Below are 22,878 nucleotides of genomic sequence, written 5' to 3'. Positions count from 1 at the left end.
AGGGCCAACAACTGCTCCTGTAATTGCTGTGCATATGACAGATAAACAATCTTGATCTTGATCTTGAGTTCCATTACACTAATCAAATGTCAGTTAGATTTCTACATTGATATGAAATGTGTCTGCCAACAACAAGCAGTAATCATACTGTACAGTGTCTGTTTGTGGTGCTGTCTGGTGTAGGTGATGATCTGGCAGCTCTGCGGTGCTGAACAAAAAAGAAAGACATTTGGTAACTTCACCCAGCATCAGAAGAGGAAGTGTCTAGACACATGCATTGCTACATACGCATGTTCCTCTCAGAACAGGAATAGGAAGTATGATGAGGACAGGAAAAAACAAATCCACAGCTCAGAGCGACACAACTGTTGCGAGCGTTAAACCACAGGGGTCTTTTATTTCTGGTGCAGGTGCACCTAAAGTAGCTCAACAACGCTGTGCTTCTGAGAAGAGTTGTGAGCCTCTGAAAAGAGAGTAGTCTGCTGTGAAAGATGAGTGACTCACTGGAGAAGACCACGGACTGTCCCTCGCTGCTTCTCGGAGGTGACTGCAGCCCCAAGGCAGACAGAGAGAACCCGACAGGCTCCAGTCAGTTATGTTGGGAAGATGGAGGTCTCCCCGTGGAGCTGCAGAGAGGGATGGAGACCCTACGAGTGAACAGGGAGCTGACAGACGTGGTACTGCGCGTCCAGGGACATGACTTTCCTTGCCACAGAGCCATTCTAGCCTCAGCAAGTCAATACTTCAGGTAAAATACATCTAGTGTCGTCAAAGTCCTTGGTGATATCACTTACTTTTACTGTTTTAACAATTCATTGCTGATGATTGTTAGTAAAATCATCTGTTTAGGGCAATGTTTTGCAGCGGTCTGAAGGAGAGTCATGAGGAGCATGTGGATATAAAGGGTCTGGACAGCGTGACGATGGGCTCTCTCCTGGAGTATACTTACACTAGCAGAGCCCTCCTTACACACTCTAATGTCCAGGGGATACTAGAGGCCGCCAGTCAATTTCAGGTAAAGTGTCAATTACCAGCAATAAAGGTTGATGGAAATACTTGATTAGTTTACTGTGCACATCCGTTGTCTGGTGCACACAGAGGTCCTTGTAAATCTTCAGCTCATTATCAGCAGCATTCACATTTGATTTAAACATTAAAAATACATTTTCAGTAAAGACCTTCTTGAACCTTCTTAATTCAATAAGCTGGACTGTATTTTAAAAAAGGAACTGATTATCATATTTAACGTAAAAGTCATTGACTTTGAAATTCTAATCCTATACCAAAAGATGTATACGATTATACTCAAAACATAAATGATCAAGTTAAGACAAAATGTTTTTTTTGGGGCTCAATACATTTTCAACTTGATCCAATTGGGTGTGGAATCCGATTTTTAACACTTTCTAATTCTGTGATTCTAACCCAGCATTTATACCTTGCTGTTCTTACAATATTGTTCATAATCATGGCAATCACACAATCAATCAGTCATTTTTCACACATGGTGCATCAAAGGCTTAGCCCACAGGCCTTTTGGTACAGAATTAGCAGCAACACGCATATAAACTGTACAAGAACATTCATTTGTGTAAATTAAGGAAGACAGGTTATTACTATGACCCTGCCTTAGCGTAGAACTACATAAAATGTTTTCGATTGTTGTAATTGTTTCACTTCAGACGGTTTTCCCCCATTCATATGAAGCAAACGTCTTACTGGGTAATAGATGAGTTGCTCTAAAAGGGAAGTGAAAGTTGCCCAGTTGTTTACACTCAGGATCAGTTTTCCATAAGGCTTAAATTAACAACACAGCTGCACCCCAAAACGGAGGAGGCAGGTGTTTGTGTTTGTGCTTCTATTTTTGCGACAAACAATTTTAAGTTTTTGATTTTGATGTCAAGGCGACAAAACAATTTGAGCATTCTGTTTGGTACTCACTTCTTCCACATTCTTTTTAAGGGGTTAGGACTTGATTTGGAATTGAAGTTAGAATTACAATCAGATTAAGATTTAAGGTACAGTTTGAAGATTAAACTTTGATTAACAGAGTTGCAAAGTGTTGATAGATAAATAGAAGAGAATGTTGAAATAATAAGATAACAAGAAGGAATTTGAATAACACAGGATAAAAATGGTAAAACATCGAGTGACATGAAACAAAACAATATAATGTTATCATTGTTAAGGGTTAGGGCAATCATTTTCTATTTTGTATGAATCATGACAGGACTGACAGTTTCTCATTTTCAAGGCTTCTTGTACATTTTTACTTTACATGCTTTTGAAATTCTAGTTCATCTTATAAGTCATAGAGGTGTCATGTAGCCAGCCAGCAGTCACAATATTGTACGCATCAGTGGTGCTTTCTTAATGATCAGCCTGAATGTGGTAGCAATGTCTGTAGTCTAATGTCTAATCTTGATGTAATGTACGCCCCTTTAAAGGACTTTGAATGGCTTTTGTGTCTGAAATGTGCTATACAAATAAACTTGCCTCGACTTGTGTAATGCCTTTCATTGGCCTGGTGTCTCTTGCAGTTCTTGCGTGTGGTGGATGCGTGTGCTGGCTTTCTGAGCAAGTCCCTGCACCTGGAGAGTTGTGTTGGGATCCTGAACCTTGCTGAGAGCCACGCCCTGCCGGCCCTCAGGACCACGGCTCAGGAATACATCACCACTCAGTTCTCCCAGGTGGTCCAACACCATGACTTTCTGGAGCTGCCGGCAGAGTCCCTGGAGACGGTCTTGCAGAGTGACGACCTGGATGTCAACTGGGAGGAGTCTGTTTTCGAGGCCTTGATGCGCTGGGTGAGAGCCCGGCAGGACGAGCGCTGCCCTCTGCTCTCCAGGCTGCTCCCACACGTGCGACTGCCGCTGTTGGAGCCCGCATACTTTGTGGAGAAAGTAGAGTCGGACGAACTGATTCGCCGCTGCCCCGAGGCTTTTCCTCTGTTGCAGGAGGTCCGCACGTATCACCTCTCCGGCGGGGAGGTCAGTATATGCAGGGAAACATTTTTGCTGTCATTGACTGATATTAAAAGGGCACTTATTATGCTAAATGTACTTTTTCATGTTATTTCACACTTTATATGGGACTTGAGACTCCAAAAATGTCAGGAAAAACAACCCCTCTTTTTTCTCCACCTCAACCTTTATGGACATCTGTGTTCAACCCCCATACAGATTTCTCCCCCCTTATGATGTCACAATGGGAGAAGCCACGCACACACTCCCATTGCCTAACTTGCCTACATAACTTAGCACTAACTCCGCCTTTGATATGCACACCCACAGATACCCCTGAATCTATCGGCAGTTAGATTGTGACCAAACAGAGCAAATTAGGCCTTTTGGAAGGTGGGGCTCATAGGGACAGGCTCTTAGGGTGTATTCACACATGCCGTGTTTAGTTCAGTTGAAACGAACTCAGATGCACTTCCGCCTTCGGTGCGCATATTTCAGACAGGTGTGAATACAGCAATCGCACTCGGGGGCGGACCAAACAAACGCTCCGAGACCCAGCTGAAGAGGTGGTCTCGATGCGCTTCAAAACGCACTCTGCTGCAGTTCGTTTGTGGTGTGAATTTGGCTCGATCCGACCCAATTGCAGGAAGCACTCTGCCTTTTCATTTTTAATAAATCGCTGTCAGCTTCACATTATAGGAAAGTGTTGTTGTCGCCATTGTTAGGAAGATTAGTTGTGGTTTGACCGGGAGCCCCGAGCGAATATATTACATTTGATAGACAGGACGCGTAAACATGATGTGTTCAGCGATCAGATGAAGGAGAGGGGAGCATCTCCCGCACAGTGACAACAGGTTCACGCTGCGCTTTGTATGAAGTGCGTGTTTTTATTTTGCTTCCCATGTTACGGGACCGCCAATACTATCCCCGTGTCAGTTTGGAGCTGAGCCGCGCCGAACTCACACCCAGCTGACACACGGCTAAATCAGCTGTGTGTCAGCTTGAGCCTATTCTTCGCGAGCCAGGCGTCCAGCAGCAAAAATACAGTAAATATTATGTTTCACATCGTAGGCTACAAGCCACACATTGACACAGGCCTACATATTATAACCATATGAAACAACAATAATTTTATGTTTTTTAATTTTATTTATAGGCTAGATGTAGGCCTATTTATTTATTTATTATTTTTGACCCCATATCGTATCAGTTATATATTTCGCAGTTTTTACTTCGTTTTTCCTGCTTCTCTCCACCCCAGAATGTCTGTCCAATGAATGAATGACCTCAGATCACGTGTGGTTTTGCTTCGTAATGCTTCACTTACAAAAGGGGCAATATGAAAGTGGACCACACCAAACAAAAAAAATCTAATCTCTATTTGGTCTGGACCAAAGCAAGTGAACTAGCGGACTTTCCCAGTGTGAATACACCTTTAAACGCAGTGTTTCAGACAGAGGGTGAACAGAGGAGAATCGGCATTGGCACTGTGAGAATTATAAAGGCTTTTTGGACACTGAACCATAAAAACGGTATCTGATTGAAACTCAAATTAAAATGTTTTACCCTAAAAAATAAGCATAATATGTGACCTATAATATATTGTTTTTTCTCAAAATGCTAGTACGCTATTTTGGGAGCATTACTTTGTCCACCAGTGGCTAAATCTATCTTTGACCTTTAAAATGTTACTTAATTTTTGGGTTGCACATCCTTATTCATAAGAGTGGCCAGTGATGTCATTTTGTGAGAAAACGACGGCTTCACTTCTTTGTTTGACTGTTTAATGAGCTTTGTACATGCACATTATGTTTACAGGTGGTCTCTGAACGAACCAAACCCCGTTTACGGCACTTTCTCTCAGAGGTATTCCTGATCATCGGGGGCTGCGCAAGAGATGATCGCTTCGTCTCCACCGTCACCTGTTTGGACCCCCTTAGACGCAGCAGGCTGGAGGTCGCCAAGCTGCCCATCACAGAGATGGAGGATGAATCCCAAAACAGAAAATGGGTGGAGTTTGCCTGTATCACCTTCCGCAACGAAGTGTACATATCCGGTGAGAGTAGCTACCATTTTCTGTTCTTAAACAAATGCTTAATTAAAACTGAACTTGTTCATTGTGTCTAGGAATCTGCCTGGTTATGGTTTTAATATGTCCTCCTTTGTCCTTCTTAACAAGTATACATTTTTTGTTGCATTTTAATCATGTAAACAGGGTATTGTAAATGGTTCTCACCTTCTCCTTTTAAAGGGGATGTTGTTTTTTTATCAGTGAATCCATGTTCAACTGAACAAAACCACAGGAAGACGTGACACCATAAGAAACAGTTGTGGTTTTAGGTTTTTTCCAACTCAGGAACTGACACGTGGTTAGTTACTGTAACTGTTCAGCAACACGTGCCTACAGAGTGAAAGTTCAGATTGGGTCATGGGATTTCACCTCTTTAATCAGAATGATAGATAGATATAAGGCCTCAATGTATGAGCGCAGATGCAGTCATTACTAAAAAGCTAGTCTGTAAAGCAGGTGACAGTTTTCTTTAATGCTACTGTTATTACAGGGGGTAAAGAGACGCAGCATGATGTTTGGAAATACAATGGCGCCCTGGACAAGTGGATCCAGATCGAGCCCCTGACCACAGGGCGCTGGAGACACAAGATGGCGGTTCATGGAGGGAAGGTGTACGCCCTGGGTGGATTTGATGGAGTTCAGCGACTCGCTAGCGTAGAGGCCTATGATCCCTTTCACAATCGCTGGACGCAGGTAAACATACAATAGATCTACATTACAGCAATGTTTTTGTATAATTTACAGTTTTTCTCAGTTGCTTTGGTGCTTTTCTCAGATCAGAATGAAAATTATCATAACTATTAGTTCAACCTCCGCAACATTTAGTCATTTGAGCACATCATAGTAGCAATTTCTCCTTCCTCTGAACAAATTGCAAATGCTTTTGGACATGTATCAGTTGCTTTCATACAATTCTCTGCTGTTTTATAACATCGTCATTTGCTTATGTCGTGTCAGTCAAAATGAACTATACTTATGGATGCTGAATAGTCGTTCCCAATAAAACTAATAGTCTTAATTTCATTGCTTGAGTCATTACATACAAAATTGTTGAATTAGTTATCAAATTCTGTCAAGCAAATTTTATACCTTTTATTTATCATAGATACTTTCCTCGCTGCATTGCAAGGGATAATATCCGTTGTGATATAGATGAAAATATGTGGCCAGACAGACAGGAACGTCTGGATGTGCCAGAATGATTTACCTATATATGATCAGTTACAATATGTCCTGTTATATTGTTCACATTTGTGCACAGCTCTACCAAAAGGGTGTTTTTTATGTTTGTTCTAAATAAATTACTGAAGTGTATTTTTCTTTTGCACAATGCTGTAGAATTGCAAAGAGCATATACAGTAAAAATGTGAAACATACGTATTCAGTGTCTTGTACTCACTTACTCCCCTAACTACAGCAATGTGTAACTTTACTGTAGTTTTCAAATGGCTGTACAAGTAGTGTATAGTGCTGTCTTGAGCATTTTCAGGTAGTGTCACCGAGTTCTGACCTTTTTTTTGCATTGGAAAACACTGAGAGAATAAACTGTCATAATGAAAACATGACAAAGCCATTTGACTATCTTGTTCATAAACGATGGTGTCAAGCCTTCTCATTTTGATGACACTGGCAGTTTCATTGACATGAATACTTCCTTTTGAGGAATAGACTATCCATTTTGAGCAAGTGACATACTTTTGCAGGTTATCCACTAGATTTTGCAGTTTGCACTAATTGTTTTGAGAAATGCACTAACTGCTGTGCAAATGTTAATAGTGATGTGAGAAAAGCACCAAAGCGACTGAGAAAAACTGTAAACACAAAACCTTCCATAGAATGACTCAAATTCACATTTATGTTAGAACAAAGGCTACATGTACGTATGTGAAAGGTGTCACTCATAGGGACATACACACAGAGAATTATCACCTGACAGTGCAGCTCCACTTCTGCTGATCATATTTCACTTTGTTTTAGTTTTACATCCCACGACTTGACACATTGATTATATTGTATTTATATTGCTTGTATGTATGCTTGTATCTTGATAGATAGATAGATAGATAGATAGATAGATAGATAGATAGATAGATAGATAGATAGATAGATAGATAGATAGATAGATAGATAGATAGATAGATAGATAGATAGATAGATAGATAGATAGATAGATAGATAGATAGATAGATAGATAGATAGATAGATGGATGGATGGATGGATGGATGGATGGATGGATGGATGGATGGATACAGGTAGATGAATATGCCGCACACACTTACATCTATGCCTGTTTGAATTAATTTTATTTAGTGGTGGGCCGTTATCGGCGTTAACGTGCTGCGTTAACGCAAGACTCTTATCGGCGATAAAAAAAATATCGCCGTTAATCTCTTATTCCACCTCCTGTTCGGCTCAGAGAGCCAGTCATTTGTACAGTTCAGCTTAGACTCGGCCGTAATGCTGCTGCACACGCACACACACACACACACACACACACACACACACACACACACACACGCACACACACACACACACACACACACACACACACACACACTCACACACTCACACACACGCTGCATGTCAGAGACGAGGGGCGAATCTTCTCTCACACACCCGCCGCTCTCTCTCTCTCCATCACTTGCCCACACAATCGGGTATTGGAACGCAGGGTGGGTGTGTGTGGCCACCGGTCGCCACGTGACTATAAGTTTCCAAGTTTTAAACACTTCTATCTCTTCAACGTCACCGTACCCGAATCCTAAATATCCCCATAGCAGACGCTATATTTCATCGGGGGGAAAACTTTGTTTTGCGCCACAGTTCGACTCGGCCGTAATGCTGCTGCACACACACACACAGACACAGACACAGGCACACACACACGCTGCATGGCAGAGACGAGGGGCGCTACCAAAAAGACGAGAGGAGCGGTTGGAGCAGTTGGAGAGTTTAGAGACACATGCGCGCACATTTATTTACATAAAATCGCAATCGCAGTCACTTGTGCAGTTATGTAAAATGTTTCACTAAGGAAAATGACAGAAAAAGTAACGCACAGTGACTTTGATGAGTAACTTCAATCTGATTACTGGTTTGGAGATAGTAACGCGTTAGATTACTCGTTACTGAAAAAAGAGGTCCGATGCCGGTAACGCGTTACTATGTAACATCTTGTTGAACATTATTTATTTTCATCACCAATTATCATAGTAGAACAGCTTCCTCAAGCAGTTTGTGATGCATGTTGGAAACAGGAGATGAGCCCCTGGTCTGATGCGCCACCTGGCTTGAGAAACACGTTCTCAAAGACTTACTTTGAGTCATTATTTAGGGAGCACACACATATTATGAATGAATTCAAATGAGCCATTTTAATCTAGATTAATCTAGATTAATTCCAAAATTAATCTAGATTAATCTAGATTAAAAAAATTAATCTATGCCCACCTCTAATTTTATTACATATCCTTAATGAGATGCCTGCTTTGCTGTACTGGCAGGTGACACCTCTTGCAGTAGGAGTGAGCTCCTTTGCCGCTGCAAGCTTTGACAGATGGATCTATGTGATTGGTGGAGGGCCGAATGGAAAACTGGCAACGGATAAGGTTCAGTGCTGGGAGCCGGGGGCCAACTGCTGGGAGCTGCGGGCGCCCATTCCGGTGGAAACCAAATGCACCAATGCTGTCACATTCAAGAACTGCATCTATATAGTTGGTAAGTTGGCATTGGTTAGTCGTAACTAAGTCCACATACTTATGTCCTGCATGTGAGGACAAACTGGAGGTATTAGTACTTTGTATGAGTATTTTAATTTCAGCTTTCTTTCTTCTTAATTACAATTAAATAAAATATTGTACTTTTCTACTCCAATACATTTGTATGATACTTGAAGTTACTAGTTACTTTACAGATACATATTTTACATATAAAATATTAGATCCTGTATAAAAAAAATGGATAGTAATAAAAATGTGCTACTTACACATGAATCCATCAGCAGTAATGATCCAGTAACTTAATATGTTAAAGTACTCATAGGGGACACTTTTCAGTAGTATGATTACTTAAAACATATTTTATGTTTGTTTTGCTAATAATTCATGTGCTCTTTTACTGAAATTACATTTTCAATGGAGGAAGACTTTTAATTGTAATAACATATTATATGTGGAAGGGCATAGGTTTTGCACTTAAGAAGAGGACCTTAACACTTCATTATCTGCTGTATGTGTGTGGCGTATGTAGAATGTATGTGTGTATAAGTGGAAATAGTGTTGAAATATATCACACCTATGAATTTGTTACAGTTGATAACTGATTTTCAAGTGTGTGTTCATATCTATGTGGTATATGTATAATATATTTTGTATACATATAAGTGTATTTACCCATTAATCTTGTTGTTAAATGTTCAATTCTCTGTCTGCACCTAGGTGGCGCCATGAATGCCATGTACTGCTACTCCCCTCTGACTGACTCTTGGGCCCTTGTGACCCGTCTGGGGGAGAGGGCGAGCTGCGCCATCGCTGCCTGTAACAACAAACTCTTCATCACTGGCGGGCGGGACAACAAGAACCAAGTCATCTCCACAGTGATGTGCTGGGATGTTAGCCGAGGGGTGTTGACAGAGGAGTGTGTTTTACCTATGGGAGTGTCGCACCACGGCAGTGTGACACTCATGAAGTCCTACACACACATACAGAGAATAGCACCTGGCTCAGAGGGCCAGTGACACAGGCTTCTGTGAAAGGGACTTTTTTATTGCAGAGAATGGTTGAGAAGAGAATTGTGTGAATTGTATGTCACTTTAAAATACTGGGAGTTAATCACAGTGTTCTCGCAGTACAATGTTAAATCAAAGCAACATATTTTGTTGAAACTTGATTTTTTTACGGGAAGAATAGGAAGTCATGAAACATAACAACATTGATGAATACTATGATTTCTAGGTAAAAAATTGATCAAAATATATATTGTAAAAAGTAAGCTGTGAAACGTTGCTGAAGGACCAAAGCCCTATAACACCTGGATTTTTTATTTACACACACACACACACACACACACACACACACACACACACACACACACACACACACACACACACACAGAGAAAGAGAGACAGTGGGAGGGAGGGAGAACAAGAGAGAGGGAGAGTGGTGACTATGCAATGTCTTCTTTGTGATTCTACAGTAGGCCTGTGTGTTTATATTCCTGTGAACACTGCCATCAACTGGTCAACATAATTCAGAGCTTTGATTTATTCAAATATCCAGTACTAAATATATGAAGATATGTATTAAATGTAATCAATAACACATATTTGTTTGTCCTATATTCACACTGCAGATAGGCAGATGTTTTAAAAAGAAAATCCTTTGAATCAAACAACTCACTGAAGTAGGCTAGCCCGACTTAGGCAACTGGTTTGCTTTGTTTTGTTTTTGTTATTGGTGTGGTGCAACTGTTAGGCCTACTGTATAAACTGTATTCGTTGAACTCTTGACACATCTCACATTTATTATGTAGCCCGCTGCCTGCAAAACCACAAGAAGAAGAAAAAATCAGGCATCAGACTACTGTCAGTCAGGTCAATGGTCGAAAAAAAACAGCCGAGCTTCCGGTAGCCTACATTTTCAAACTAAAATACATAAAAAACGTGTAGGCAGGTCAAACACCTTATGGGGAAGGAAAAACAACGAGTTGAGTTAAAACGAATACTTTATTAATTACCCTCAACACCTTAAGATGGATGTTTGGAAACACACAATTTTAATCTCACATTTAATTTTTCATTGGGACTTGAAAAGCAGACTACAGAATGTTTGAAAGATTTGCTCAGCAGCATGAGACGTTGGAAGTAGCTCTGGCCATAAGCAAATTAACTCGAATGGTTGTTTGTGCAACAATTAATTAAATACGTTTTATACAACTAGGTCTAGGCCTATATAAACTCCAAAGAATATTCCAAGTGCCAGGTTTCGGATTTATTTTGAAGGACAGGATCACCGGAATATCAGGTGCTACACCTGCCATTTCAATCCTTTTTTTGCCAAAATACTTGGCGAGGTTTCGCAGTGTTACCAGAGGGGCACACACCGCTTGTGCAAGTACTCGCAATAGTTTTGTATTAAGCCTTTCAACACGGAACTTTTTAAAACTTATTTTTATCGGGAAGCAGGACAGATAACAGTTTTTTCCCAGGGACACAGTCTGCTTCAAAGTGAAAGTTGATGTGAGAGGGCGGCTGCGTAGGTATATTTTGTCAAATGGCTCTTCGGTATTTCCTGGCCTATCTCACCTTTACCTCCTGGTTAGGTAAGTTTTTCTGTTGGTTTGTTGGCTGTGCTGATTTTCTAGACTTGGCTCTTTTGTGTGGACATTCAAACACGACATTTAAACGACAACATGAACTATTGAACTCTAACGTTGAGTTCAGTAGTTCATAATTGATATGGTAGGCTGTAAATTAGTTGGTATTGACTTAACTATTACTATATTGGTTAATGAACTCTTTCTTTAAACAAAAAATCATATTGTAGGACCACTATCTGATAAAGCTAAGGTAGGTCTAATATATCTGATAATATTTCAGTCTTTGTTTTTACTGTATAAAAAACATATTTAGATTGACTTTACACATGTAGTTACACCTATACAATCTAATAATACAACAGCCCTGCAACTGTCCCACTATGGGAAAGTTTCACTGACAAGGCTTAAACCTAGTCGGAGAGTAAAATGCCTGTTTGAGCTGGATTAATTCAAAGTTACTTGCACAGAGTTATTTTAAAATTGTCCTAGATTAAAGCTATTCTGGATTAAACAAAGCCAATTGCAAGACGGACGACTAGAGCTACTCTTGGTCTAAATTTGATCTTAAATTAATCCTTCAGAGAGGTAAATTTAACTTCAGTTTAGTGGTGTTTGTGAGAGAGCATGGACTATTTGGAATATCTCAATGAAGACCAATTCCCACTGCAGAAGCCAGCCAGAAGAGTACTTGCGGATAGGTCTAATCCATTACATTTATTTGATGAATTTACATTTCGAGACGGCTTTCGTATTAAAATGCACTGGAACTAACAACTTTGCTTGAGCCTAGTAAGATCGATGTATTTAAATTTAAGACGTAGGGCCTATTCAGCATAAGAAAATTAGTGTCTAAATCAATTCTGTATTCAAATGTGGTTGTTGTGTGATATCAAATACTGACACGCATGAATAACACAATGACAACACATAACATGTACACCTTTTTATTGTTTACTTGTTTCAATGTTTTGCAAATATATATTCACTAGTCTCATGTTTTAACACCTCTGTATTCCTATGTGTCTAGTTGCTGGACAGTCTCCAGACGATTCAGAGTCTCCAAAGTATGCACTCAAGGGGCAGGAGGTCAACCTGAAGCCAGGCCTCACTGTACAACCTGATAACATTCTGTGGAAACACAATGGCAACAAAGTGGTAGACTTTGACGGCAACGAGAACCGCGAGTTCGGCCGGTATCAAAACAGGATCACCCTTGACTGGCACTCTGCAGAACTCACTATCACTGACCTCCAATTTGAAGACAGCGGGGACTATGAAATGGATGCATTCATGAAGAACGTGTTACATCGTAAACACTTTCAATTGGTGGTCATAGGTAAGTATTTCACTGACGTTTTATGTACATTAAATACAATCTTTATGTGTATTTTATATCTGTAAGTGTAATATAACTTAACAAAGAATATAGAATTATATTAACAAAAAACTTTAAAGCTTGTCAGTGCCTACAATGGGAGACATAGTGCATACAAGAAATGCAACTCCAAAGTTGTAGGCTAGTGTTTCGCAAAAGAGATTGGAGACTCTGAAACTAACAGAGTAAGGTTCTACGTTCTCATAAGACAAAACTGAGCTTTCCTAACATCAAATTGCATGCTGTTCAAGAAGGCATACAACTAAACACCATGGCAAAGCAGAGGCATCCAAGATGAAGCATATTCGCGATTGAGAAGACAATTTCTGGTCTGACCTCATACCATTAAGAAACAAAGAACTAGGAAAATGCATTTTTCAGATGTGAAAGACAGATACAGACAATGCAGTAATATTGACCTAAGGGGTGGTGAATATACGCTTGATTATCAAAAATAAATCACTTTGTATGGATTTAATTTTATCGGTTGATCAGTTTAAGAAAAGCTTGCGACACAACAAGCTGTATAAAACAATACAATCTGAAAGGGGTGCAGCAGTGGGAGGAGTTTTTATTGGTACTAATTATTTGCCAAGGTTTGTGTTTCAAGTTCTTCATTTTACTAAGGTCTACAGTTTATTGTCTTTTTTTCTTCTTCTGTATAATTTTAAAGATTTTCAGTTTATTTTTATTATAAGAAATCAAAGAAATTGCGTCACCCATAAAATACATTTTATAATCTTAATATTTGCTTTTGCTTTCGATGACGGCCTTGGTATCAATTGAGACTTTGCTCTTTAGAAAATATTGGTCGTTCATTTCAAACAGCCAATGCCTATCTATCTAGGAGTTATGGGAGGTGAAAAAAATCAGGAAAATTTATATTAATATCATATCCAAAAGTGAGTCAGAGTTTGTGTTTGTTTTTTTGCTTTAACCATGTCAATATTTTTCTCTTAAAGATTTACTTCACCAGTGGAAATATGAAGGTTTATTGAACATTTTCCCCTGTGTGACATCACATATGGTAAAATGTAGGGTTAGGATTAACAGGAAAGTTGGGCCAAGGGAAAACTGAGGGAAGAAAAACCTCATTCATTATATTATAATAGCGATTTTATAATGATAGAAAGCCGGTTCCGTATGGGTGAAGTATTGCTTTTAGTGTTTTAATCTGGCTTTGAACAATAATTTATACAATACCTCTTTCTTTCTATTAAGCGCGTTATACCCTATGCATTGATGTTATCTGTGAATCTTGTTACATAAGATAAGTCTTTATTCATTGGTTTAGTATCTATGTATTTATTTACATCTTTGTCTTCATATAGACAAAGTTGCCTCTCCTGCCATATCCTGTGAGATAACCGATGGCAGCAGCTCGGACCAGAACGCAACACTGGTGTGCTCTGCAGAATCCAAACAACTTCAATACCTTGTGAAGTTTACTTGGGAATCAGATGGAAACGTGCCAACTGGCCCCAGTGGCCCACAGTTAACAATACCTCTTGGAGAGAAACAGGATGATAAAGTGTACAGCTGTAGAGCGAGCAACCCTCTGACTTACGAAACCGTTTCATTCACGGCAAAGGATTGCTACCCTGGTAAGATTTCACTTTGGCCTCAGCTGCACTGTGTATAATTACTGCTTTTTTTTGTGTCATGGAATTTGTCATTTCAAGCAAATTTTGCTTTCAGAAATTGGATTTTTGTAGAAAGTTCTCATAACGTAACCACTTGGGTTAAATAAAGAAACAAGAACTGCACTGCTGTATTGACAATAACAAACAATTTGAAAAAGACACTTTAAAAATGCTAAACGCAGCTGAGATTTAGAACAAATTAAACAAAACACAGATATATGTGCCCCCTTCTCATGATCAATAATTATAATGATGTAATAAATGTTTAAAATATCTCTTTAAAAAAAATTTGTTTTAAATGGGTTTAGAAAATGACCATATCCTTTGGTTGTAGTATGAAGGGAGATGGCAACATCTAGACTGAAATGTCCACCGTTAAATAAAACTACATGAATGTTGTGTTTGTAATGAATGTAGTGCAAAAGGGAGTTCCTGTAAGTGTGTCTTTTGTGTTTCTGTGCAGACGAGAGTTCATCTGCAGCACTGATTGCGAGCCTCGTTACCATCTTTTCAATTATTCTAATTGTGTTGGGTGTGGTGTTCTGCAAATGCAGGCATAAAGGTACAGTAAAAAAAAGAAATACATCTTAACTAAATGAATTGATCCTGAAAAGAATTTTCTTTTTCAGCTAATGACAAGTACAAGTTGATAACTGTGTGCAGTGTCCATGTCAAAAGCTATGTGTAACAGTAAAAGCTTAATGTAAGAATAAGCTCTATACGTGGCATGTTTTTTTATTCTTATTTATGTGAAATGAAATATGACCAAAAACTAGCAGCTGTTATTATTGACTGCATTCTTGGCAATATATGAAACTAAACCATACTGTTTCTTACATCTTTTTCTGTCCTCTCCCTCTTGGTTCCAGCTTGTTTTGCAAAAGAAGGTGATCCAGAAAAGCAGTCAGCAGGCAGAACAGGAAGAGGTATGATACTGTATGTTTTAATTGGTCAGTCTGATGTAAGGCAGCAACTTACCGTACTATTGATTTTAAATTACTTAGCATGCTAATCAATGATCACAAGTCTTAAATGTCTTCTAATTGACTAAGGGCCAGTTTCACGGACATGGATTAAGCCTAGTCCTCGACTAAATTGTACTTTCAATGAACAATCTCCATTCAAATTTCAATTTAGTCCAGGACTTGGCTTAATCCATGTCTGTGAAACTGGCCCTAAATGTATTAACTGACTAATCATTTCAGCACTAGTCGGTTAGTTTGGTGCTCTTTAAATCGTTGAGCAGTTATCATATCGTCCGGTGAGTTATCGTAATCATATTTTTCTATCAATCTGTTTCAGATCACGGTGGTGAAACAAAGCCTTTTCTTGACAGAGCACCAACACTTCCCTCTAATCAGTCTTTGGCCCAAGTGAACATGATTAGGAGTCCTATCAACCATCACAGAGAAGACTCAGACTCAGATTCTGATGAAGATGAAGGTGTGTTTGTGTGCTGCAGCAGTAGCAAAGCATGGGCTCAATGCAAAGTTGGGGAAGAAAACATTGTGTATTATGTGATTTTCTCTCTGACTTTTTAAAACACTTTTGAATTTTCTGCTCTTAAATTAGCTACGAGGAACTTTTAAATATTTCTGAAAAGGTCAAATTTTTACTCTGATGATCATAAATGACATGTAACAGCAATCTAAACCATCAGTGCAAAGAAATGCAATTTTTACATAGTTGTTCTTAATACCTTTGTCATGGGTCCCTCACCCTGGAACTATAGCTGGCATAGTAAAAACACTATCGCTTTCATCCAAAGGGGGTGCAAGAATTAACAAAAACTAAAAGTTCCTCGTAGCACCTGGAAGCAGAAGTGCTGACCAGAAGTCGGGGAAATTAAATCCCATTTGTTTTTAAATAAATTCATATGAAATTTCAAACTTCACAGTATAATCTAATACAATAGTAATACCTTTATGATAGTAATAATATAATTTTAGTAATAAAGGTTTAGATACATGCATTTTATTTTGGGAGGATTTTTTGTATACAGCACAGAAATAATTAATGCAACTGTTTTATTTTATGGAATAGCTTGTGTCACAAATTTGAAGCGATTGAAACTGTCGGGAAGTGTGTTTAAATCTTGTTTCTTTTTTCTTTTTTGTACAGCACATGGTGTGGAAGAGGATACAATGCCAAAACCAGGTGACATTAACACAAATGTTACTTGTTATAACTTGTACATTTTGTAACGGTTTCTACAAATAATTCTGCTGGTTGTTTACTCTTTTCAGGGCATGTCCAAAAACGTATAAAGAAGTTTGAGCCAAACGAAAATAGTTCAGTTCATGAGGATAAGGAGAAACAGTCTGCTCCTGCCAGTCCTGACACTTCTATTGCTCAGCCACGTTCCCCTTTGACCAGAAGCTCTCCAGATATTGCGCCTATGGAAGCTGCTGGTGAACACATGGAAGTGTCTGACTCAGAACTGGTCACTGGAGGAACTACAGAGGAACCTGACAGAGAATCTGATTCATCCATCAATCATCAGGAAATTAATGACACAGACGACTCTAGTGAGAAGAAGCAGCCGTCCACCGACACTGAACTGGAAGGTTCAGAGACATCCATACATGAGCAAGCGTTAAAATTATCATCGGAAGAAACACGCGCAAATGAAGACGACAAGCAAGACATGGGCGAACCCGCTTCTGAAGATGAAAATAAATCAGAAAGTGTGAGTGACGTTGATGAAATAGATGCAAAACTAAATCTGTCTTCAGCCACCTATCAGCCTGAAAGCCCTCTGACAACAACACCAGACAACAGGCAAACGGATGCTTCTCCAGCGTCCCCAGACACTGAACATACAGAGCCAGGTCCAGAAGAAGCGGCTGAGACCAGGCATGAGTCAGATGAGCTGGAGAGCAACACAGCAGACACACATACAGGTGAGAGTATTATTGTTACTGATGCATGGTATAATGCTTGTTGCAGTTTTAATTTGACAGGTCTGACTGTTCATGTTTAAGCACAGTCCCGGATAAGATTAGTTTTTATGAGACCTCTTCTGAGTCAAACAATGGAGGGTTCATAAATGTTGGAACTTACAAATCCTCCGCAAAAAAATCAGGTACTTTGTTTTGTCTCATATTATGGATAATCTGATCAATGAAACTGAAATCAATTAGACAATAAAACACAATTCAACTGATTTATTCATGTTTAATTGCCTTACTGATTTATTTGTGGGTATGTCTTAAAGGTTAATAAGCAACCACAGAGCACAGGGGGGAAAACACCCTGGTCGAATACAAAAGAAACTTTTACTTTAGGTCCCACTATTAAGCATCTAACAGTATACAAACAATTGTTTATAACGCACTGTAATGCAATTGTCCAGCAGCTATAGGGTCATTTTCAAGTGACCAATGTCCAGTATTTGTCAGCAATTATACGTTCTCCTGTAAAGACATATTAAAGCAATATCAAACAAGAGGGAGTGCTGTTGTACTGTATATCAGCATGGCTGTTATTGTCATACAGGAGGATGCAGTATTTTACACATTTTTGTACCGAGTTTTTTAAATTATTTTTTTCTAATCTATTTTACTGCCTGTTTCAGGGTTCAGCAAGGAAACAAATGAGGATGAGGAGAACCAGTCTGCTCCTGCCAGTGCCAAAACTTCTCCTATTGTTCAGCCACGTTCCCCTTTGACCAGAAGCTCTCCAGATATTGCGCCTATGGAAGCTGCTGGTGAACACATGGAAGAGTCTGACTCAGACGACTCTAGTGAGGAGAAGCATCCGTCCACCCGACTGGAAGATTCAGAAACATCCTTTCATGAGCAAGATTCAAAGTTGTCACCAGAAGAATCTGTACATGCTGAGTCAGATCAAGAAGAAGAGTCTGAGGGGCAGCCAAACAGCAACACAGCAGCCATGTATAAAGGTCAGCATTATAACTGATACATGGTGCATAACGCTTGATGCAGTTTTATTGTTTGACAGTTCTGACTGTGTACAAACAATGTAGGGTTGATAAGGGTTGGAAATAACAGATCCCCCAGAAAAAAAATCAGGAACAGTTTTTTCTCACATTATGGATAATCTGAACAATGAAACTGAAATCAATTAGACAATTAACACAATTCACCTGATTTATTCATGTTTAATTGCCTTACTGATTTATTTGCTGGTATTGCCTTAAAGGTTAATAAGCAACCACAGTTCAGAGGAAAAACACCCTGGTCGAAAACAAAAGAAAATTTTACTTTAGGTCCCACTATTAAGCATCTAACAGTATACAAACAATTGTTTATAACGCACTTTAATGCAATTGTCCAGCAGCTATAGGGTCATTTTCAAGTGACCAATGTCCAGTATTTGTCAGCAATTATACGTTTTCCTTTAAATACATATTTAGGTAAAATCAAACAAGAGGGAGTGCTGTTGTACTGTATATCAGCATGGCTGTGATTGTCGTAGGCAGGAGGATGCAGTTTGTTTAAACATTTCTGTACCGAGGTTTTTTAATGATTTTTTTCAAATCTATTTTACTGCCTGTTTCAGGGATCAACAAGGAAACAAATGAGGATGAGGAGAACCAGTCTGCTCCTGCCAGTGCCGAAATTTCTCCTATTGTTCAGCCACGTTCCCCTTTGACCAGAAACTCTCCAGATATTGCGCCTATGGAAGCTGCTGGTGAACACATGGAAGAGTCTGACTCAGAACAGGTCACTGGAGAAACTACAGAGGACCCTGACAGAGAATCTGATTCATCCATCAATCATCAGGAAATGAATGACACAGACGACTCTAGTGAGGAGAAGCAGCCGTCCACCGACACTGAACTGGAAGGTTCAAAAACATCCATACATGAGCAAGATTCATTGTCACCGGAAGAATCTTTACATGCAGAGTCAGATCAAGAGTCTGAGGGGCAGCCAAACAGCAACACAGCAGCCATGTTTAAAGGTCAGCATTATAACTGATACGTGATACATAATGCTTGTTGCAGTTTTATTTTGACTGTTCATTTTTTACTGGCAACGTGAGGGATAAGGTTAGTCATTTTGATGCCCTTCCTGAGTCAAATAATGTAGGAACTAACAGATCCTCCAAAACCAAACCAGGTACTTTGTTTTGTCTCATATTATGGACAATCTAAACAATGAAACTTCAATCAATTAGACAATTAACACAATTCAACTGATTTATTCATGTTTAATTGCTTTTCTGATTTATTCGCTGGCATTGCCTTAAAGGTTAATAAGCAACCACAGTTCACAGGGGGAACAAACACACAAATACAAGAAAATTATACTTGAGGTCCCACTATTGAGCATTTACAAACGGACATTTAATTGAATTGTTTATAACAGCACTGTAATGCAATTGTAATTGGGTAATTTTTAAGTGACCAATGTACAGTATTTGTCAGCAATAATATTTTAAGTGTAAAGACATATTTAAGCAATATCAAACGAGAGGGAGTGCTGTTGTGCTGGAAATCTAGCAGCACGGCTGTGAATGTTGTAGGCAGGAGGATGCAGTTTTTTTAAATATATATTTATTTTATAATCTATTTTACTGTCTGATTCAGGGTCCAACAAGGAAGCAAATGAAATGGAACAACCCGTTTCTAAAGATGAAAATAATTCAGAAAGTGTGGATATTGGTGAAGAAATAGATACGCAGCATTATCCATCTTTAGGCACCGAGCAGCCTAAGAGCCCTTCACCAACAAAACCAGACAACAGGCAAACGGATGCTTGTTCTCCAGCGTCCCCAGACACTGAACATACAGAGCCAGGTCCAGAAGAAGTGGTTGAGACCAGGCATGAGTCAGATGAGTCGGAGGGGGAGCTGAACAGCAGCACAGCAGACACACATACAGGTGAGAGTATTATAACTGATTCATGGTATAACATTTGTTTCAGTTTCATTTTGACTGTTCAGACGGTTAATGTTTTCCAGGCACAGGCAAGATTAGTTTTCGTGGGACCTCTTCTGAGTCAAATAGTGTAGGGTTGATAACGGTTGGAACTAACACATCTTCCACTAATATATTTTTTGTTGTGTCATATTATGGATTATCTGATCAGTAAAACTCAAACCAAGCAGACTATAGTACAACCCAATACAACTGTTTTGTTCATGTTTAAACCACAAAAGCAACCACAGTTAATGGCTGTGTTTTTTATAATCGTCTCTGTAAAATAATCTGCCTGGATGTTTTAAGTGACACTAGCCAGATGAGAAACGTGAACTCACGATACACTGGAAAAATACATGTTATTTTGATGCTTAAATTTGTGTGTAGTTTCTCTTCCTAATATTATCATGATCAGGAATTGTTATATTTATTGTCATGATCAGCAGTGGATCACTGATACACTTGAGATAGATAACACAATTCATTTTGTGAATTCTAAATCTTAAAAATGGGTAGATAACTGAAGAAGACTGCCTCTGGATGATTTTAACTCAATTTTTGTACTCTGTCTTGTTTTTAACCTATTTGACTTTCTGTTTCAGGATCAGACAAGGAGCCAGCTAAGCATGAGGAATCCCAGTCTGCTCCTACCATTGAAGAAGCTTCTCTTACTGCACATGCAGATCTAGAAGAAGAGGACTGAGATGAGATGAAGGTTAGGGTGAAGCTGTTGAAGATTAGGTCCTAATGTTGACTAATTAGGGGCAAAAGAAAAGGGAAATAGGTTTTTGTATAAAAAGGAAGGTAGTTTTATATACAACTTAGCAAGACAAAAACGAAAAAAGCAGAGTGTGGAGGACCTTCAGTGCATTAAGGTTGAGAGGTAGACAAATATTCAACCTGGGACTGCAGGAAAAGTTATTTCTGGATAAAAGGACATGCGATAAGAGCGGTAAAGAACGGAAAACAACACAAAAAGACTTCATAATGAACTCAAAACAATAAGAGGGATTCCTCTGTGTCTGTGGCATGTTTTTATTTTAAATGTCTTTAATCATCCAATGATATCAGTATGCTAACTAGTATCAGAAGGAATCAAAATTTCTGCAGGACCTTTTAAATACAACAAAGTTAGCCGTTAAGCACGCATTTCATAATGAGTGAGATATTCACAATATATGGCATGCACCTGCTCTGAAACAAAAGCCTCATCACAGTTGGAGGGAAGGTAAGCACTAAAGGTTTAGCAGGAGAGCAAAGTTATATGTGTCACTTACAGTACCCATCTCTCTGACTTTTTTCTGGTCCTCCTACCTTTGGACTACTTAGACTATTTTAATTGTATGAAGATTGTGTGCTTTGCAAGTAGCTGCATTATATGTTTGATTTTTTTACTAGTTTTTTTTTACTGTTTTTTAACGTTTTATTAATGAAGTAATTATGAATGTAAACGTTATACTTTTAAAGCACTGATTTATGCATATCATGTTATGAACTTAAACATTACTGAAATAGAGACACTAACTTAAAACAAATAAGCTTATTCAAGACTAAAAACTAGGGATGGAACTGTCGCTTAATTCTTCAAACCTCAGGGTATATGTAATTATTCATTCATTATTTTGTGATTTTATTTGTGATACAGCTATGTTTTTACTTGTATTTCGTCTCCCTTTCTTTACATGTAGTTATTGCTAATGATGGATTGTTTTGTCATTTTATATTGCACTAATAAGAAAAGGTAACGCTATTGTGAGTGTGATTTTCTTTTATGAAAGAAAGCTCAGACTCCACTGTCTTTTATGGTGCAGGATCTGCTTCTTTCTGCATAATCACACAAAATACTGTCACTGCCTCAGGGATAGTAGTGAGTAGTTGTAAGAACATTTCTGTGTCAATAGGGGGCAGTGTCCAACACTTATTCGTGCTAGTCATTGAACACAGTTTTAGGAAAGTTTTTTTTTGTTTCTCTTTTTAGAATCTTCACACTGAGATGGTTAAAGGACATCCTCAGCTAACCTCACCTTTACAGGAATTGATTGCATTCAGCTAAGGTCTAGAACATACAATACTATGTGTGTTATTACTTTGAGTTCAAGGCAGGGTGTTGATGAAGCGATGTATATAGGCTACAGTTTCAATGCAATGGAGGAGTGTGTGGGAATGTGCCGGTTCAAAAAAGGCGTCCGGAGAGATTGTCGGTGCAATGTGTCTACTTACACGGACGCTTCTGAGCTATGATGGCTGTTTTTAGGGAAGATGCCGCAGCTAAACCAGTAGCTAAAGCAACTTAGAGTGCTCAGTGATGTCAATGCATGAAAAGCAGGTTCACCCACTGTCACTGCTGATAAGCTGGTATAGGTTTCTAAAGGCACTGGTTGGGCCATGTGAGAAAGTCATGCATGATTAGTTTGACCTCTTGAGTCACAGAGAAGTCTGTGATCTGCTACCACCTGACCTGCGGGTTCAGGGCACAAGCAGAAAATGAACACTATCGGATTTCTGTGGTCGCAACAAATACCAAGGGGGATATTAGAGTATTGAATTATTTGTGGGGATCGGGGCTCTATACCCGCTCAAACCAGGGGTCACAATGTGGTTCCACTGAGACATTGTTGAT

The 22,878-nt window shown here is 39.0% G+C and overlaps 2 protein-coding genes across 3 annotated transcripts; both read left to right on the top strand.

The window, feature by feature from the left end:
• Positions 1-491: 491 nt before the first annotated feature.
• On the top strand, positions 492-10,049 carry klhl6 (kelch-like family member 6; the record flags this gene model as incomplete). The annotated part of the gene is made up of 7 exons (XM_080038692.1): positions 492-748; positions 850-1,015; positions 2,541-2,990; positions 4,782-5,019; positions 5,525-5,727; positions 8,539-8,752; positions 9,472-10,049. The coding sequence occupies 7 exons, from the start codon at positions 492-494 to the stop codon at positions 9,768-9,770; spliced, it is 1,827 nt and encodes a 608-aa protein (XP_079894818.1). The 3' UTR covers positions 9,771-10,049.
• Positions 10,050-11,135: 1,086 nt separating this feature from the next.
• Positions 11,136-22,008, top strand: LOC307258926 (uncharacterized protein). 2 transcript variants are annotated; one of them, XM_080038609.1, is made up of 12 exons: positions 11,136-11,353; positions 12,378-12,686; positions 14,057-14,329; positions 14,832-14,930; positions 15,238-15,294; positions 15,671-15,811; positions 16,490-16,525; positions 16,615-17,271; positions 17,946-18,272; positions 18,893-19,297; positions 19,926-20,219; positions 20,861-22,008. In XM_080038609.1, exons 1-12 carry the CDS (start codon positions 11,305-11,307, stop codon positions 20,959-20,961), a joined length of 2,748 nt encoding a protein of 915 aa, XP_079894735.1. In that variant the 5' UTR covers positions 11,136-11,304; the 3' UTR covers positions 20,962-22,008. The 2 variants fall into 2 exon arrangements, with proteins under 2 accessions (XP_079894735.1, XP_079894736.1); XM_080038610.1 differs by lacking the exon at positions 18,893-19,297.
• The last annotated feature ends 870 nt before the right edge of the window (positions 22,009-22,878 follow it).

The sequence above is a fragment of the Ammodytes marinus genome (assembly GCF_949987685.1).
Source record: "Ammodytes marinus genome assembly, chromosome: 12".
Taxonomy (NCBI): domain Eukaryota; kingdom Metazoa; phylum Chordata; class Actinopteri; order Uranoscopiformes; family Ammodytidae; genus Ammodytes; species Ammodytes marinus.
Note: the sequence above shows the minus strand (reverse complement) of the source record. Positions and strands in the feature narration are given on the sequence as shown.